This window comes from Dreissena polymorpha, chromosome 8 (genome assembly GCF_020536995.1).
Source record: "Dreissena polymorpha isolate Duluth1 chromosome 8, UMN_Dpol_1.0, whole genome shotgun sequence".
NCBI lineage: Eukaryota > Metazoa > Mollusca > Bivalvia > Myida > Dreissenidae > Dreissena > Dreissena polymorpha.
This window is the reverse complement of record NC_068362.1, coordinates 69419058-69437898: the sequence shown is the minus strand read 5'-3', so window position 1 is coordinate 69437898 and position 18841 is coordinate 69419058. Positions and strand designations below refer to the sequence as shown.

Here is an 18841-nt window from a genome sequence, read left to right as displayed (position 1 = left end):
AGTTTAAAACCGAAGGAAATGAGCGCTTCTTCAGTGTAGTCCAAATAATTGGACGTAATCTACCGGTGGAGGTATATCGACCTCATATTAATAGGAGTATTCTTCAGTGTCGGCCAAAAGCAATACATATTTTACTTTTATTCTTTAGGCCAGGCATGTGATTATTAATTAAAGATTGTTTTATGTACAACAAATCATTGTTGCTTAACATAAGCTGCGGAATCAAAATAATTATTATCGTGTAACCGATACTTTGTTGACAGAAAGTATTTTATTCGATCGTGAATAGAAACGAAAATGAAAGTAGATAGATTTTCGGAAAATCTATTTTAAACGATGACACTGCTATGGTTCTCGGTTCACACGTTTATGTACGCAACCTACAATAGCCGGGCACCAGCACACTAGAGGATTCTATTTATATTAACGGAATTCCCGACTATTTTGACAGATAATACTTTTTCATTTACTGTGTGCGATTTGCGGTAAGTAAAAATTATTTTGTATTCCATTCAGTTCCAAGAAAAGACTCACAATTCATCGTTTACATGTATGTCAAATGATGTCAAAATTTGAAGCTTTTGTTTTTACACTGTCACAGACATGGGACTTTGATCTTGGAAGTTCAACTTTGACGTTTTGTGATAAAACCCGATATCTTTCACGTTAGACCATTTTAAAATTGTCAATGCTCTGTTGTTTAAAAAAAAACATTGATAGTTTTGTATGCACAGTCCAAACATTTTATTTGAATGATCAGATATCATACACTTTTTGTGAAATTTAATAGGAACCTTTACAAACAAATTTAGGTTATTAATTAGGTCTGGGCTACTTATCAATTTCAGACATGGCTAGTGCAGAACCCACATTCTGTCGAGATGAGATCATCCGAGGTAACCTGCTGGCTTTTCAAGCCTACATTGAGCTGTGCATCAAGCCTACAGACCTTCTGAAGTTACCCTTTTACTCCAAAGGTACTATATTACTATATTGTGTTGGGAAATCCATTACAACCATGCATCACTTTAAAGGGGCCTTTTCACAGATTTTGGCATTTTTTTAACTTATTCATTAAATGCTTCATATTGATAAATGTAAACATTGGATCATAAAAGCTCCAGTAAAAAATCAAGAAAAAAATTAAAAAAAGGAAAAGAACATTGCCCGGAGCAGGTTTCGAACCAGTGACCCCTGGAGTCCTGCCAGAGTCCTGAAGTAAAAACGCTTTAGCCTACTGAGCTATTCCGCCGAGTACACATTCGTGACGTATTTTAACCTTATATAAGCAATCTTCGTAGTTTCACAAAATTTAACGACAAAAACAGAACTCACCAAATTATTCAATCGTTTCGCGTTGCAACGCTTTATAATTTTTAGGTTTTAAAATCGTCAAAAGATGCATATAATGGCTTTATTAGAGCATGGTTAATGTTCAGTATTACTGTTTCCTCACAAATATCATAACTAAAACGAAAACTTACGAATCTGAAACAACTTTTTTCAATTTTGTCAATTTACCAAAGCGTGAAAAGATCCCTTTAAACACTATGATGGACAAAGTGTATTTAGTACACTTATGCAACCTATATTCTGACTGTCCTTTACAGAACAACGGAAGCAAATATTCAACAATCATGAGCCCAAAGTACAACAAGTTCGAAGGGGACTGGACATCTTACATAACGAGATCCGTGACCCAGGCAAATATGCAGCTTTCCAGGACCTGATGGCGGGAGAGAACGGTACACAAGTTCATTGCATGATAAGTATTGCAACAGTAAACAATACCACACTGTCTGTGCTGATATGAGCTTAGATGGAGTGGGGTATTGCGGGAAGGGGTGGGGACAGTTGCACAGTTTTTTAAACGATAAAATAGTAATTTATTTTCTTTTCAAGTTTTTTTTTGTTCCATGATATAAATGTATTCTTCTCAGAAAATGTATTTAAACAATCCTTTGTCATTGTATCTGTATGATAGCAGAATTATAACAATATTAAGAGTATTTTCAATACACATGTATACACTTTACTTCCTGTTATCTTCATTGAATGAATAACAGAAGAGAACTCTGAATTATACGTTAATCTTGATTACATTGGTTTTTACTTCACAACTAATATCACATTACCAACATGTTATTATCATCACTGATTGGCTAAAGTTGAAGTAAACATGTAAATGAAAGTTGTTCTTTCAGGATATCCTAAGATAGCCGCCATATTGAATGGTGAAATAGTCCCAAGTGATGAGCATTACAGAAAGCTTCTTGATTTATTTTCGCGCGAACTTATCAAGCGGATGTCCGCTATAGATCTTCTACCACATCTCCTGGAGAAGGAGACAATTACTGATGAGGATGCACAGACAGTGCGTGCCCAGTGCGTAAACAATGGCATTACATTTGCTTGCTGGGAGCTTCTGTTTGCTCTGCCATTGAGAAAGGAAGACTGGTTTAAGTAAGTTGGTTTTGGAACTTAAGAAAATAGTAAAGCTCCTGATAATACTGGAAGTTCTTATAAACACCATTTTGTATTATTTGCTGAATGTCAATTGCAACAATTTGTTTCTGAATATATGTTGTATGTGTGTGGTCTCTGTTTGATCTATGAAAGCCTTTTATAGTATGCTTATGGCTAGTTTAGGGATTAAGGCTTACTAAAAAATGACAGATTGCCAAAAAACGACAGGGTGACCTCTTTCGTGAACATTTGTCGGATAATAAACTGTGTAGATTGTAAGTGACTAAAATATTAATGGGAAACAGCATAATTAAGTGACTGAATTATGGCGAAAACTGTTTCCCATTAAGTACATCAACCAGTCCCTTCACAAATGTTTAGAATCTACACAACTGAGCAAAAGTCATATAAGTTAGTACCTACTTTGAGCTGATATAAGGATCTTGAAATGAAATTGTTCCTAAATTCAAATAAAATATATTTTAATTCAGAATTGACAACATAAATTTGTCAGAAAATATGATAAAAATGGTATAAAATGTATGACAAATATTTGGGATCTGTCAGATTAAAGTGCTGACAAGAAATTTGAGAAGTTGACATTTAACAAGCATGATTGTCTGACAAAATTCAGCAAGAGGCTGATGGTGGCCCAATTCCCTGTAGTACATAAATAACTGTCTATATGTCTGGCAGAATAAGTAAGAGACTGATGGTGGCCCAATACTGTGTAGTACAAAAACACTGTCTATATGTCTGACAGATCTAGCAAGAGGCTGATGGTGGCCCAATTCCCTGTAGTACATAAATAACTGTCTATATGTCTGACAAATTTAGCAAGAGACTGATGGTGTCCCAATACTGTGTAGTACATAAATAACTGTCTATATGTCTTACAGATTTAGCAAGAGACTGACGGTGGCCCAATACTGTGTAATACATAAATAACTGTCTATATGTCTGACAGATTTAGCAAGAGGCTGATGGTGGCCCAATACTACTTTTTAGTACATACATAACTGTCTATATGTCTGACAGATTTAGCAAGAGACTGACGGTGGCCCAATACTGTGTAGTACATAAATAATTGTCTATATGTCTGACAGATTTAGCAAGAGGCTGACGGTGGCCCAATACTGTGTAGTACATAAATAACTGTCTATATGTCTGACAGATTTAGCAAGAGGCTGATGGTGGCCCAATACTGTGTAGTACATAAATAACTGTCTATATGTCTAACGGATTTAGCAAGAGACTGACGGTGGCCCATTACTGTGTAGTACATAAATAACTGTCTATATGACTGACAGATTTAGCAAGAGGCTGATGGTGGCCCAATACTGTGTAGTACATAAATAACTGTCTATATGTCTGACAGATTAAGCAAGATACTGACGGTGGCCCAATACTGTGGAGGACATAAATAACTGTCTATATGTCTGACAGATTTAGCAAGAGGCTGATGATGGCCCAATACTGTGTAGTACATAAATAACTGTCTATATGTCTGCCAGATTAAGCAAGAGACTGATGGTGGCCCAAAACTGTGTAGTACATAAATAACTGTCAATATGTCTGACAGTTTTAGCAAGAGACTGACGGTGGCCCAATACTATGTAGTACATAAATAATTGTCTATATGTCTGACAGATTTAGCAAGAGACTGATGGTGGCCCAATACTGTGTAGTACATAAACACTGTCTATATGTCCGACAGATTTAGCAAGAGGCTGATGGTGGCCCAATACTGTGTAGTACATTAACACTGTCTATATGTCTGACAGATTTAGCAAGAGGCTGATGGTGGCCCAATACTGTTCAGTATATTAATAACTGTTTATATTTAGGGATTTGATGGTCAGCTTGATAGATGTTGGAACTCCTGACATAGCTGAGCTTCTGGAACCTGATATGTTTGCAAGTAAGTTAGTTGTAACATATGAAACTTTGAACAGATTATTACATGTAAAGGTGTACTAATCACAATATTATATTCTTTATTATAACACAGGTTTCTGGGCTTAATTGATCACAAGCCTTTAGGTCCCTGGGCAAAAGAAGCACTTTGTTTCTTTAAAGCTTGTTAATACATAGCCATGTTATGTGCTATTTTATTCCGTTTTAGTGATTTCGACATTTTTTAATGTGTGCACTTCCTAATTAACCAGGTTTTTAACCAGGTTTTCCGAAGGAAAAAACTGGTTATTAGATTGGCGAATGCGGGCGGGCTGGCTGGCTGGCTGGCTGGCGGGCGGGCGGAACAAGCTTGTCCGGGCCATAACTATGTCGTTCATTGTCAGATTTTAAAATCATTTGGCACATTTGTTCACCATCATTGGACGGTGTGTCGCGCAAAATAATTACGTCAATATCTCCAAGGTCAAGGTCACACTTTGAGTTCAAAGGTCAAAAATGGCCATAAATGAGCTTGTCCTGGCCATAACTATGTCATTCATTGTGAGATTTTAAAATCATTTGGCACATTTGTTCACCATCATGGGACGGTGTGTCGCACGAAAGAATCACGTCAATATCTCCAATGTCAAGGTCGCCACGACTAAAAATAGATTTTTTTTTAAAACAAACTTACAAAGGGGGTTAATTATGTTTGTTCATTTCAAAAGTTCAGTTTGAGTTTTCTCCCTTTATCAGATTTTTTTTCACAATGAAAACCTGGTTTTGTGACAATTTTGTCCCTTGTTTTATAACTTTTTTTACCGTTGCAGTTTACGCACTTGTCCCCCCTAACTCCAAAGTGTTACACATATGAAACTAACTTTACACATATATTGATTTCCAAGTACTTGTTAATTGTTGTATTTAAATATATCCAAAACTATGATTGATTATGACATATTATATTCTCTTCTGAACCAGAAATATCTTATAGTCACGGGAGCGACCGATTTATAGGGCTTAAATTGAATATGTTTATGTAACAGTAAATGTATTGTATGCATTTCTAGAAAGCTTCAAGTTAGTATGGAATCATTTTTGTGAATGCCTTTCAGAGATAATGGCTCAAAGGCCTCCTCCTCCAAAAGAAGTTGTCGACATTGTGTCATTTGGTAAGTAACACACAATACAACTAGGACGATTGTATTCCAGCTGCTTCATGTGAATATAAAACTTAAGTTCTTCTCCACCACTTTAATGTGTCGGCTTTATTCATGGCTATTGCCAAGGACATTTTGCAAAGTTTTATCTGATATACTCATGCGTAAAACATTGTAAGTTAACATTGATAAAAATAGGTAAAAACGTTTGGCTTTTGAGGATTGTTTTTCTACTCATATTTTGTCTATATTTATCACAATCGTTTTGATTATACATTGTCTATGTTCAGTTTCCGAGCACAATGTTGACAATGATTGTACTGGAGCGGAACATGACATTGAGATAAGTGAAACAACGGACCTAAAAGCACGTGGTTCTGATAATGAATCCACTGATGTAACATTATCCGAAGGCCGTCCTGCAAACGACAGTGATTCATTTGACGCTGCGATGGAAGCGTTACTGCTAGGGGACAATCTGAAAGACCCCGATAGTGACGTGCCATTGACTGCAATGTCCCAAGTAGGTCGAGAGGACTCGCATGAGACTCAAATGAGTAGCCCAAAAGAGCCGAAAGTTCTGCCAAAGGCTCAAGTACCACAGCGACAACTCGCAAACAATATACCGGTAACAAACGAAGGTATTCTTTTTTGTTTATTTTATTCATGTCATAAATACGAAAATGTGGAGTGATATTGCTTTTAAGTTTTTATTTAATATATGCTATATTCATAAAACATGAATATTTAGATGTTGTGTTTTTATTTAAAAAATAACATTTCGCATAAATTCATTGTTAGTGAACGTATAAATGGAGTGGTTTTGAAATACTAACTGCACTTATTGTTTATGTGGTTGATCAGTTTTGTAACATATTACCTGTATTTAGGACGTTACCTGCGATCATCTATGGCATACTTGTTTGTTTTATTTAATGTTTAGAAGTAAAGTGGGTATACTGAAATCGTCATTGAAGACTGTTATATCTGTCTATCTATCCACCTGCTTGTCTGTCAGTTGATCAAAAAGGGATCGTTCCTCATGATATGACGTTGTGCATATGCATTTATCATCCTATATAGCTACGAAGATTATTGCCCTTATTTAGACGTATACATTCTATAACATGATTCCATTTGAAAAGTTTTATGTCCCCCACCACTATAGTGGGGGACATATTGTTTTTGCCCTGTCTGTTGGTTTGTTTGTTGGTTTGTTTGTGCAAAATTTAACATTTGCAATTACTTTTACAATATTGAAGATAGCAACTTGATATTTGGCATGCATGTGTATCTCATGAAGCTGCACATTTTGAGTGGTGAAAGGTCAAGGTCATCCTTCAAGGTCAAACGTCAAATATATGGGGACATAGTGTTTCACAAACAGATCGCTTGTTGTTCTTAAATTTTGTCCAGGGAATATCGTGAAAATTGTGTGAGTGTTATCTACTACAAATGTTCAGTGCATTAAAACCATATCTCCTGCGCCCATATTTTAAGCGTTATTGCATGTTTTTTTTAAACGGGTGCATATCTTTAAAATTACAAGAGATATATACTTAAAACTCAAAATGTAGTTAGATCTCATTAAGGGAATGTGCAGTGCGAAAGAACTAACAGTCTTGCTGCCATATTTATAGAGTGATAGCCCTTTTGTTCTGTTTTGAAAGTTTGTCCGCATCATATTTTGGAAACTAAAGAGGTATCACATTGAAATTACTTCGGTAGATTTATCTCATTTAAGAGGTGTAAAATGCACAAGAGCCATGACCTTTATTTCCGTATTTGTCGACTTATTGCCCTTTATTGGTTGTTAAAGTTAAATTTTGAAAATTATAAAAGGTATTATTTTTGAGTATAATATGTTTGTAGATCTAAATATTCGAAAGTGCATTACTAATAAACCCATAAGTCCTGCTTTCATAATTTCACAGGTATGAGAATGTCCATATTTTGTTCAGTGCAAATTTGTAACTGCAATATTAGCATGGAACGAATCTTGCGTTGTTTTGAAACTAGTTCTTGAAATAGAACTGACAATGCCATCCGAAAAAGTGGCATTCGAGGAGTAATTTTTGCATTACAGTAACATTTCTAATTTATAATCAATGGTGGAGCTATTGGTATGGACACATTCATTCACGAGATTGATGAAGTTTTGTTATACAAAAGGAACACCAGTGCCCATTGCCCAAATTCAAATTATTGATTTTTGCGCTGCAGAAGTCGTTATTGACACATGTATGTAGTTAAATGCTCTCCTAAAATGACCTTTTTTATTAGTACACGTGTATCAACTAATAGCAGTAACACGGTAATGGGTTCTTTATTCCTTTTTCAAAATTAAGGTTTGTAGATGAACCGTCACGCACGTTCACTACGTTTTGCAAATTTGAACATATTATTTTTTAATGAATTTGTCATAGCGACCGATTTATAAACGCATATACCAGTATTTGAGATGTCACCAGCGTTTATTGTCATTTTAACACCTAATTACTATACCCGTTGTTTTGAAGTACAGGAGGTATACTGGAATCGCCATGGACGTCTGTATATCTGTCCGTCTGCCTGTCAGTTTGTAGAACAAAACGTGTCCGGAGACGGTCTTGCTCCTTATAAACATAGATATTCCATGACATCATTAGATTATTAACTTTTGTATTTACATGTTATGCGGGACATAACTTAAAAACTAAATATGGTACCAACTAGAAAGTTAATAGGTATATATGTGTTATTCAGGGGACGTGCAGTGAATAACAACCATAGCCATTGCTCTCGTATTTTATGTGCTCTTGCCCTTTGTTTTATTATTTTAATTTTATCGGGGCATATCGTAAAATATAATAGAGATATATACTTAAAACTCATTTGATTGTTAGATCTCATTGAGGGAGTGTAGCTTATAACAATAAAAACTCTTGTTTCCATATGTATAGCGTGATTGCAATTTGTGTAATCCTGTATGGAAATTTTGTCCGTAGCATATCTTGAAAATTAAAAGCTATCAACTTGGAACTTAATAGGTAGATTTATCTGATTTAAGAGATGCGAATTGCACAAGAGCCAAAAACCTTACTTCCATATTTTTAGACTTACCGTCTTTTATATTTTTATACTAAAATTTGGAAAATTAAAAGAAGTACCAATTTCGAACTTTATATTAAGGTATATATCAATGATTGAAAATGCAGTACTTATGAACCATACCTCATGAAATCATATTTGCAATGTTATGAGAATGTTAATGCTTAAATTTTGTGCAGGTCATATCTTAACTATAATATGATAATGGTATGAAGCCTGCATGGTGTTGAAACCCTTTCTTTAAATAGACCTGACAATGCTCTCTGACAAAGTGACATGCGAGGGGTAAGCCAGGCATGACAGTTATAGTTCCTATTTCTTTCAGCTGTTGATGGTGGAGCAAATGGTTTGGACACATTCAGTGCTGAGATTGATGAAGTGTTGTTAAGAGATACTAGTGCCAGTGGTCCAAGTAAGTTTTATTAAAATTTTAGATGATTGCGTTGCAGAAGGAAGTCGTTATTGTCACATGCATGCACTATTACAGAATGTGGCTGCTCTCTTATATTGAGTCTTTTTTCAGTATCAAAACTAAAAGTATTAATATGGTAATGGGGTTTAAAATATTTTTTTCAATAAATAGCTTTGCATTTGAACCGTCACGCATGTTCACTACGTTGTCCAAGTTTTTACATGGTTTTTGGAACGCAATCGTCATATAGAGTATTAGACTCTAAACGCTTGCACAAGTATTCAAGGTGTCACCTATGTACATCTATACTCGCTGTTTTGTATTCAAGAGGTTATACTGCAATCGCCATGGTTGGCTGCATATCTGTCCGTCTGCCTTTTAGTTTGAAGACCAAAACCGGCTGCGTCCTACACTTTTCAACACGCATCATTTTATCGTGCAAGCAACTTTCCTCATGATGTGACTTATGCATATGAACTGTTCTAAAAAGAAACACAAGTTATGCCTATTTTTAAACATACACATTCTACAAAATCATTCCCTGTGTTAATTGTTGTACAATAATTTTGTGCTGATCCTTGAAAACTTAAAAAGATACATACAGTACTAAAAACTATGGCGATCGGCAGCGAAACCCTAAACTTAATTGGTCGATATATCTTTTTGAGAGGATGTGCATTGCATAACAACCATAGCTCGTGGTCCCATATTTAAAGATTTATTTTTTACTTTATTTTTGAAGGGTACATATCTTAAAAAGTAAGAGATATCTTCTTAAGACTCAATGGCTAGTTACATCTCATTGATGGGATGTGTAGTTCAAAAGAACTATAACTCTTCCTTCCATATTTATAGCATGATTGCACGTTGTATAATTATGTATGGAAATGTTGGCCTCGCATATCTTGAAAACTAAACCTTAAAACAAAGTTACATGCGAGGGGCGATTCGGGCATGACAGTGACATTTCTTGTTTCATACAGCGGTTGATGGTGAAGAAACTGGTATGGATAAATTCAATGCTGAGATTGATTGTTATAAAAACGGATATTAGTGCCAGTGTACTAATTTGACTAAAATTGTTGATGCTTCATAAATTGTTATTTGTCACTTGCATGCACGGTAACAGAAAGTAACTGCTTTCTTAAAATGACTACTTAGTTTCAAAACTAATAGCCGTATCATGGAAATCGTTTTTAATGCATTTTTCAATATCAAGATTTGCATGTTCACTATGTTTAACATGATTTCATGAATGGAATCGTCGGAGTGACCTTTTTTAAATAACCGATTGTACCGATATACTGAACAATTATTATGAGCAAACATTTATTCGTGGTATTTCAGTGCTTAATACAGGAGCAACTCGATGTTATAAGCGAGAGTTTTTAATAAAGTGTAACGGGACAGCTGCGACGCGAGTCTGTCCGCCTGGCGTTCGTTTATTGCCAGAAATATATGTTCCAATTACAAACGTTGTATCTGGTCAGTATTGGCAAATGCATGTACAATTTAGTATCACACGCATATTATTGGCACCATCTTACTTAATTGCTGTTGTTTCTTTCTTTTATTCTATAGAAGTTTATCGCCAGTAGCATGCACGTTTCCGATAGTTAATAATAATTATATACACTTATTTTTTGTACTTTATTCGGATATCCTTCGAATTGCTATCGTGAAATGTGTGATAAAAAGCAGTCCCCTTCAGGGTTACTGATGTCCTAGTTGAACGGGATCTTCGTAATTTTCATTTACATAATTTTATATGTGACAAAGCTGTTGTTTTTAATGTGACATATTTTATTCGAAAATTAGATAAATTACGGATTATATGTGACTCATTTGCTATGCGACCATTTGCAAGATCCTAAAACCAACCAAAACTTTTTTTGACATAAAGCTTTTATATTATGTACATTATTACGCGATAATTCAGGACCTCTGACACATTTCTGTTGGATTGTTGGCGAAATCATTGGGCTATCAATTTTTTATTTTTTTTAAATAATCGTAAACACATAAGTAAAAAAAGTTTAAAAAAAAGCTTTATGTTCAAATACAAAACAATTGTTAAGGTTTATATTGCTGATTTTTCTATATTTAAGTGTTCTTATTTTGCTTGCATTATACATTCTCCACATTTCTCATTGCAATGCACTTGAAGTGCACTATAATTGAAAATAAAATAGCAACAGTAATATAGTATACTAATATACATTATGTACTATTATATTGTTTTCTTTACGTTCAATATTTTTTAGAGGCTACCAATCTAAATGTTGAAATGCATCTTTGTATCTTTGCTGTAGCATAAATCCGTCTAATTGTTATCATAAAAATGTATGATTTTTTTGCGTTTAAATTAATTAGATTCTATATTAATATGAGTTTTATAAGAAAAACAGGCACTGCAGGTTTCTTAAGCATTACTAACTAGAAATCCTTTGCACGCGCGCGTATAGTTTCTGAATGTTTATTAAGCCTGTTTAAAATTTACGTGTGATTGCGTGGTGGCTATTATTTTATATATATTTGCAGACGAAGAAAATGACTTAATTGCTGATTCTTCAGACGACGATGACGAAGCGAAAGAGATAAACATAGAGACGGGTATTTTGTTGGCGATACTTTTGTTTTTCATTTTTTATGCACAATCATTCCCTAAATGCTATGCTTCGATTAACTGTTCCGAGTCAGTGATCCGTGTTTTATTAATTTGTCTTAGTGTTTGGCCTGGTATCAAGAATATTCTTAAGGTTTTTTTCTAAAAGACGAGTTTTGAGTTTTGACTCAGCGGAGAATTGGGAATGTCAATCAGTTCACAATATCAAAAATTAGCAATAAGCAGACTCATATGTTCAAGCTCAAACGCATGGTTGAGTTAAACTCAAAACGCAAAAAGGTATTTGAAGACACAAAGATGTGCACGATGTTTAAACTTATCTAAAAATAGGACAAATTTAGAAGTTATTCAGACTACGTACGTGATATTAGGCCCATATGTTTGATTCCGATGACTTATTGTGAGGCAATTTGTTACTTACCAACAATTAAAGACCTCATAGTGACAATAAGATTCATCATCAGGTGTTGCACTTTTTGTACATAACACATAATCAAGGTCAAAGTTGTATGAATTACCAATTCAATTTTATACTGAATGCAAATATAGCTGTTGGGACAATTTAAAAATATATTACGCCTTGAAAGTACAATTCACACGTATTTATAACTGTTTGCTTCATGCTCTTACATGTTTTTGTTTTTCAACAGAAGTTGACCGATAATAAGCGTGTAATATTTTAATATTTAAGATGTTGATGCGATTGATAAAGGAAAGGAAGACAAAGACGTTGAATTGTTTGATTATCAAAAGGAGTTAGCAAAAGAGGGCTGTGAGGGCGAAAACGTAGTCATAATGGCTCCCACAAACTCTGGGAAAACTTACGTGGGCAGCCGTATAATGCAAGTAAGTTTAAATTGGAAACATATGGTAATATAATACATACAATATCTAGCTGCATAGTAAGATTATTTACCTTATTTGTCATAAAAAATGTTACTGACATATGTTATGTACATTTGTCAATTTGCAAAATCGGTTTCATTGTAAGCAAGATGATTGCGAAAATTGGAGCATATTACTTGCAGGAACGTTTCCATGAAACTAATATTTTATCTAGTAGACGACCTTTATTTTATTAGCAATCAAAAACGACGTAACGTTAAAATAATTTGAATCAATACAATTTCTAAAGGAAGCATATTAAGACACACAAATAGCTGATTTGTAAAATGATTTGCCCTGGTCACGGATTACTTTACGACACTTGTCACTATATCAAGGTGTATTGCAAACCCAAAATGTCTTGAAAATTATTGTTGTGTAAGGATACAACCCATTTTGTTATTTGACCTCGCAAAGTATCATTAGCATGTAAGCTAGTGACACAGATTATTCGTGTGAGAATCGACCGTTCAGCTGAATACACAGGTGCTGCGCGTTACACATAAAACAGTGATAATTTGTAAATATTATTTAAATATTACCCAAGAAATGAATGAATGTCTAGTCCGAACAAATGACTCACACTGTGTGTGTGTGTGGGGGGGGGGCATACTAAAAAATCATTCTTATTAAGTGCAAACATTAATATGAAGATACTTTAAACGGTGTAATATAAAATACAGGCAAGACAAAACATAGTCCAATGTTTTTGTGAATAACCAAATAATCCATACATTGTAAAGGTCTACTGTCTGAGTTTTCCCTCAGGTTCATCTCCGTAGACAAAAGGCGCAAGCTCTACTTGCAAAAGTAATCTTCCTGGTTGAGAACGAGGCACTGGCTTTTCAGCAAGGAAAATTGTTCGCGGAGAAACTGCCTGCATATAGAACCAAAGTGTTTACCGGAAGTGTCCAGCGGGAGAAGCAGCAATACCTCTGGGACTTTCTAGCAAGGTACTAACTTGGTGTGAACTTGGCGCGCATTTTACGTTTTTTTGTCTTGTTTGTCATCGTATTTCGATAAATTTGGTTTCATTGTCTCTATTATCCATGACTTTTAAATTACAATACTGCCGTAGGTGTTCCAATACGGGCGAATTGCATACCTTATTCGTGTTATAACCTATAGACATAATCGATCGTATACAATATTATATGAAAACATGCTTAAACATCGGGTGTTTATTATGTATTTTGGGTTATACAATTTTGGCGTAAATTTAATACATAGAAAACACCGGTGGGAAAATGTGCGCAGACTTTGTTGTCCACATAATGAAAAAAAGGCATTTTTAATTTGTGTGTGTTTTTTAAGTCAGATTGAATACACCGGTGGGAAAATGTGCGCAGAATTTGTTGTCCACATAAGGAATAAATGAAATTCTTACTTTTTTTGTTTTTTTTTAGTCGTGACATTTTGGTGGTGACAGCGCAAGTGTTGGTGAACGCCCTAAAAACTGGTCACATTCAGAGTCTTACACAGTTCTCACTTATCGTGTTTGATGAGTGCCACCACTCGAACAAGCAACACATGTACAATGAGATTCTGTGGAAATACATCGAAATGAAGCTGCAACCCGGCACTGATGTCGCTGCATTGCCGCAGGTATTGATAATTTGTGTATTGTAATAGCACTTGTGCAATGTTATTATGTTGAGCTTTTGTGATAACCTTTTTATGATCACCAATAAAAATTGATTACATTTTTATGCCCAATCATCGTTGCATAGAATCTTTCTCTAAATGATATCTCGGTCGGGTTCGAAAATGGTTCTGGTCCTTTATAAAAATCGGTTCCAATGTGGAAGGGCAGTTTTCATAATATGGTTAGAGTATTAGATTGTGAACACTCTTGTTGTCACATTTACCGCCCGATCTTCATGAAACTTTCTCAGTACGTTTCTTTTATTATTATTATTATTATTATACCGGATTTATATAGCGCCCTTTTCATGCAAGAGTGCACGTTCAAAGGCGCTTTACATAAGAACATTTGACGTATCGCAGATACGAATACATTTTGCAACACTGTTTCAAAAGAAATCGATCAAAACTACTCAATTATACTTTAAAACTACTCTATTATACTATTAGTACTACGTAAAAACATGCACAATAACCCTAGATAAGAAAGATCAACAAGACACTAAAACTACCCTATGTGTATAACTACAAGACAATAAATGAAACAATACAATCTAAAACTTAAACAATAAGTACTACGTAAAACAAAAAAAACAACATGCACAGTAACCATAGATTTGAAAGATCGGCAAGACAAACCAGAGACAAAACAGAGACAGAGACAAAGGTAACGTCAGGATACCATTACCACGAGTCCACAAACCCCCAAAAGAATAATTATGCTTCTTTCTATGATATAATATAATTGGTGATTATAAACTTGGTCACTTGCTGAAAATAAATTAGAAGCTTTAGAAAACTGTAGAGGCCACATTCACTGCCAAATCTTTATGATCACTTGTCAGAACATTTGATATCTCGACCGAGTTCTAAATGGGTCACATGATGTCAAAACAAAGGGCCCATGGTCGCATTTAACAAATTATGTATCCTTGATGCCACATATATGCCAAATCTTCATAAAACTTGTCTTAATATTTGGTGTTACGATTTTTTTGGTCGATTGAGATATGATTCCAGTTCATTTAATAGCATTGCCGCCATGAGACCGGGCATTTTTCATTATGTGGCTTACTTCATTTGAAGACTTTGGTAATTCCATTTGTAACAGACTCAGCATGGATTTTGCTAAGAACATGCATACAATTGTTTTTATAAATGATTGTGATTTGAAAAAAAAGGAACCTTACCTTTGTTGGGGTTTAATTGTGAAACTGTCTTGCTCAGAAGAGTTTATTTCCTTAGGGTTTCAGGTTAGCGTTTGAGTATATTTAGTCCCCTTGTTATATTAAAGCAGAAAAAAGCATGGTATTCGCCTGTTAGTTAATGTGGAAATAAACGTTCTAGTAAATAAAAGCTCAAATAGAGGAATAATGGAACACCAGTTACATTATCCAGAGAGAAATTTATTCTCGCAATATTTTTTATATTTAAGACAACCAACCTATTGCCTGTACACTATATGGTATAACCAACAGTGCTAAATAAAAACTGATAAAATAAGGGATACTCTCCTTCTTAATGTCTATGCTAAATATGTATTCAATTTAAATGATCAAATCATGTATCATACGTCTAATATATTGACAAATCATGCCAGATATGGGAATCCGTGGACTTAAGTTGCTCTGTCCTTCAAGGTGGTTGGTTTGACAGCTTCACTTGGTGTTGGCGGAAGTACTGACTGGGAAGCCGGTTTGAAACACATGAAGAATATCTTGGCAAATATGGACGCTAAGTTTCTATGTACCGTTAGAAACCCAGTTAACAAAGAAGAACTGAAGAAACGTACAAACTGCCCTATCGAAGGTACTCTACCCTAGAAACTTCATAATTGCATATAGTTACATTCGTTGCCAAAAATGAATGTGAATAATAAAGGAGATTACGGCCATTCTCATGCAATCTTTACACTAGATTGTTTTTGATTATGAGTATCATTTTTAAGAACGTTGATGATGTAATAAAATGAATATCAAGTGCATTTTAAAGATCGATTACTTAATTAATTTTATGTTTGGCTTGTATGGATTATTATGTATTTTCTTGTTGTCAGAACCTGTACCTGTTCAACACAGAGCTCATGATCGCTTTGCTGAGGCTATCATGGATGTTGTCAAACAAATTGACGATCTCATTTTGGAATCATGTAAGTTGTGCAGTCAATTTTTAAATTAGATTATAGAAATATATTTTATTGCATCGTATTTTAGTGGTTGTTGATTAATTGCGTATGTACCAGGGTTACTTAAGCACTACTCAAACTGTTATTATAAATTTAAGTGTTTTATGTTTACATTTGAATACTCTCATAGGTGACATTTTGGACCATGCAACTATGGACATATGCAGGATACCGTTAGGAATTTTTGGAACGGAGAGGTATTTGCAATGGAACGCCGAATTTGTAAAAAACACAATCCCTGGGCTTCGGGTTGATCTTATTCGAAGGATTTTGAACCCATGCCGAAGGCATTTGGAGGTAAATTTATATACCACTGCTTCCTGTATTGTAAGAAAAACAAAGAACACGTATTGTCTCTGCACCCAAGTATTTAAATGCTAGAATAATTCCGTTTTAATATTTATGCCCCCCTGCGAAGAAGAGGGGGTATATTGTTTTGCACATGTCGGTCGGTCTGTCTGTCTGTCTGTCTGTCTGTCTGTCTGTCTGTCTGTCTGTCTGTCTGTCTGTCTGTCTGTCTGTCTGTCTGTCTGTCTGTCTGCCTGTCTGTCTGTCTGTCTGTCTGTCTGTCTGTCTGTCTGTCTGTCTGTCTGTCTGTCTGTATGTCCGTCCACCAGATGGTTTTCGGATGATAACTCAAGAATGCTTAGTCCTAGGATCATGAAACTTTATAGGTAGATTGATCATGACTTGCAGATGACCCCTATTGTTTTTGAGGTCACTAGGTCAAAGGTCAAGGTCACGGTGACTCGAAATGGTAAAATGGTTTTTGGATGATAACTCAAGAACGCATACGCGGCCAACAGGGCGAACTCTGAACAATATAACTGAAGCAACTGGTCTGTAATCCTAAATCTATAATTATCAGTCCAATGAAACATCATCATTTGAATAAAATAAAGTGGATCAGTAAAAATATTATCAGAATATAAGATTTTTTTGTATATTTTGTATATTATATATTGTGTTAATGTTTTATTTTGTTGATTAATATAAATATAAGCAGGACAGGGGAGGTAATACACTATTATATCTTTCTTATATACAGGAGAAACAGATGCAATAAGTTTAAATTTCATGTTTAATAAATAGAGGATATTTGTTCATGTTAGTGTGAGATCATTTTTTTTTTTTTCATTGTCCCTCGACATATTGCTTTTATATTTTGCATACTTGTTTACCAGCATCACCCCAACCTATAAACAAGAGCAGACAACTCTATCAAGCATAATTATTGCCCCTTTTATACTTAGAATATGCATATTATTAATAAATCTATGTTAAAGTTTGCGTACTACCCCAAATATTTCCTATATCCTTTGACATATTGCTTTTATATGTTGCATACTTGTTTACCAACATGACCCAACCTATAAACAAGAGCAGACCACTGTATCAAGCATTTTGACATAATCATAATTATGGCCCCTTTTACACTTAGATAATTGAACATTTTGCTTAAATTGCCATAACTTCTTTATTTATGATCACGTTTTATTATTACTTTGACAAAACAACACTTACCTAAATACCACAATGGATTCCACCCAAACAATACCCCACGCCCCTACCAGAATCCCTTCCCCCCCCCAGCCTCCCCCCCCATTTTTTTTTAATCATCTAATAAATTACCACACCCCACATTATACCCCCCTCTCACCCCCACCCCCCTACCCTCCCACCCCCCCCCCCAATTTTTTTTAACATCTAATAATTTACCACACCCCACATTATACCCCCCTCTCACTCCCCCCCCCTACTCCCCCACCCCCCAAAAAGATTTTTTTAAACATCTAATAAATTACCTCACCCCACATTATACCCCCCTCTCACCCCCCCTACCCCCTCCTACCCCCCCCCCCCAAAAAATTTTTTTTTTTTCCTTTTTTATTTTTGAAAGATCGTCTAATAAATTATTGAATATGAACAATTTCCCCATGATGGCTTACGTTATACTGTCAAGCACTCGAATAGTCGAGCGCGCTGTCCTCTGACAGCTCTTGTTCGGTCACTAGGTCAAAGGTCAAGGTCACAGTGACTCGAAGATAGTAAAATGGTTTCCGGATGATAACTCAAGAATGCTTACGCCTAGGATCATGAAACTTCATAGGTACATTGATCATGACTGGCAGATGACCCCTATTGATTTTCAGGTCACTAGGTCAAAGGTCAAGGTCACAGTCACTCGAAATAGTAAAATGGTTTCCGGATGATAACTTTCATTAGGTCAAAGGTCAAGGTCACAGTGACAAAAAACGTATTCACACAAGGCTGCCACTACAACTGACAGCCCATATGGGGGGCATGCATGTTTTACAAACAGCCCTTGTTACTTGTTACAACTGAAATAGTTAATTGAATGAAACCGAATTTTCAAAGTATATGATACCATTATACAAGTTCAAATTCACCTTAAGGCATCCCTCTCATCCAAGGGCCTGTGGGTATCAACCACCATTGTTCATATCATATTCCTA

The 18841-nt window shown here is 35.1% G+C and overlaps 1 protein-coding gene across 1 annotated transcript in view; it reads left to right on the top strand.

Moving 5' to 3' along the window:
• Window positions 1-346: 346 nt before the first annotated feature.
• LOC127840610 (uncharacterized) overlaps window positions 347-18841 on the top strand; it is a 37617-nt gene continuing 19122 nt past the window's right edge. The window contains exons 1-16 of the mRNA XM_052369018.1: window positions 347-485; window positions 849-977; window positions 1611-1745; window positions 2205-2463; window positions 4314-4387; window positions 5478-5534; window positions 5813-6163; window positions 8938-9024; window positions 10372-10509; window positions 11566-11637; window positions 12342-12496; window positions 13304-13488; window positions 13942-14140; window positions 15820-15988; window positions 16236-16328; window positions 16495-16661. Of these exons, the coding sequence (XP_052224978.1) occupies window positions 851-977; window positions 1611-1745; window positions 2205-2463; window positions 4314-4387; window positions 5478-5534; window positions 5813-6163; window positions 8938-9024; window positions 10372-10509; window positions 11566-11637; window positions 12342-12496; window positions 13304-13488; window positions 13942-14140; window positions 15820-15988; window positions 16236-16328; window positions 16495-16661 (2268 nt within the window). The 5' untranslated portion in view covers window positions 347-485; window positions 849-850. The remainder of the gene's footprint in view (window positions 486-848; window positions 978-1610; window positions 1746-2204; window positions 2464-4313; window positions 4388-5477; window positions 5535-5812; window positions 6164-8937; window positions 9025-10371; window positions 10510-11565; window positions 11638-12341; window positions 12497-13303; window positions 13489-13941; window positions 14141-15819; window positions 15989-16235; window positions 16329-16494; window positions 16662-18841) is intronic.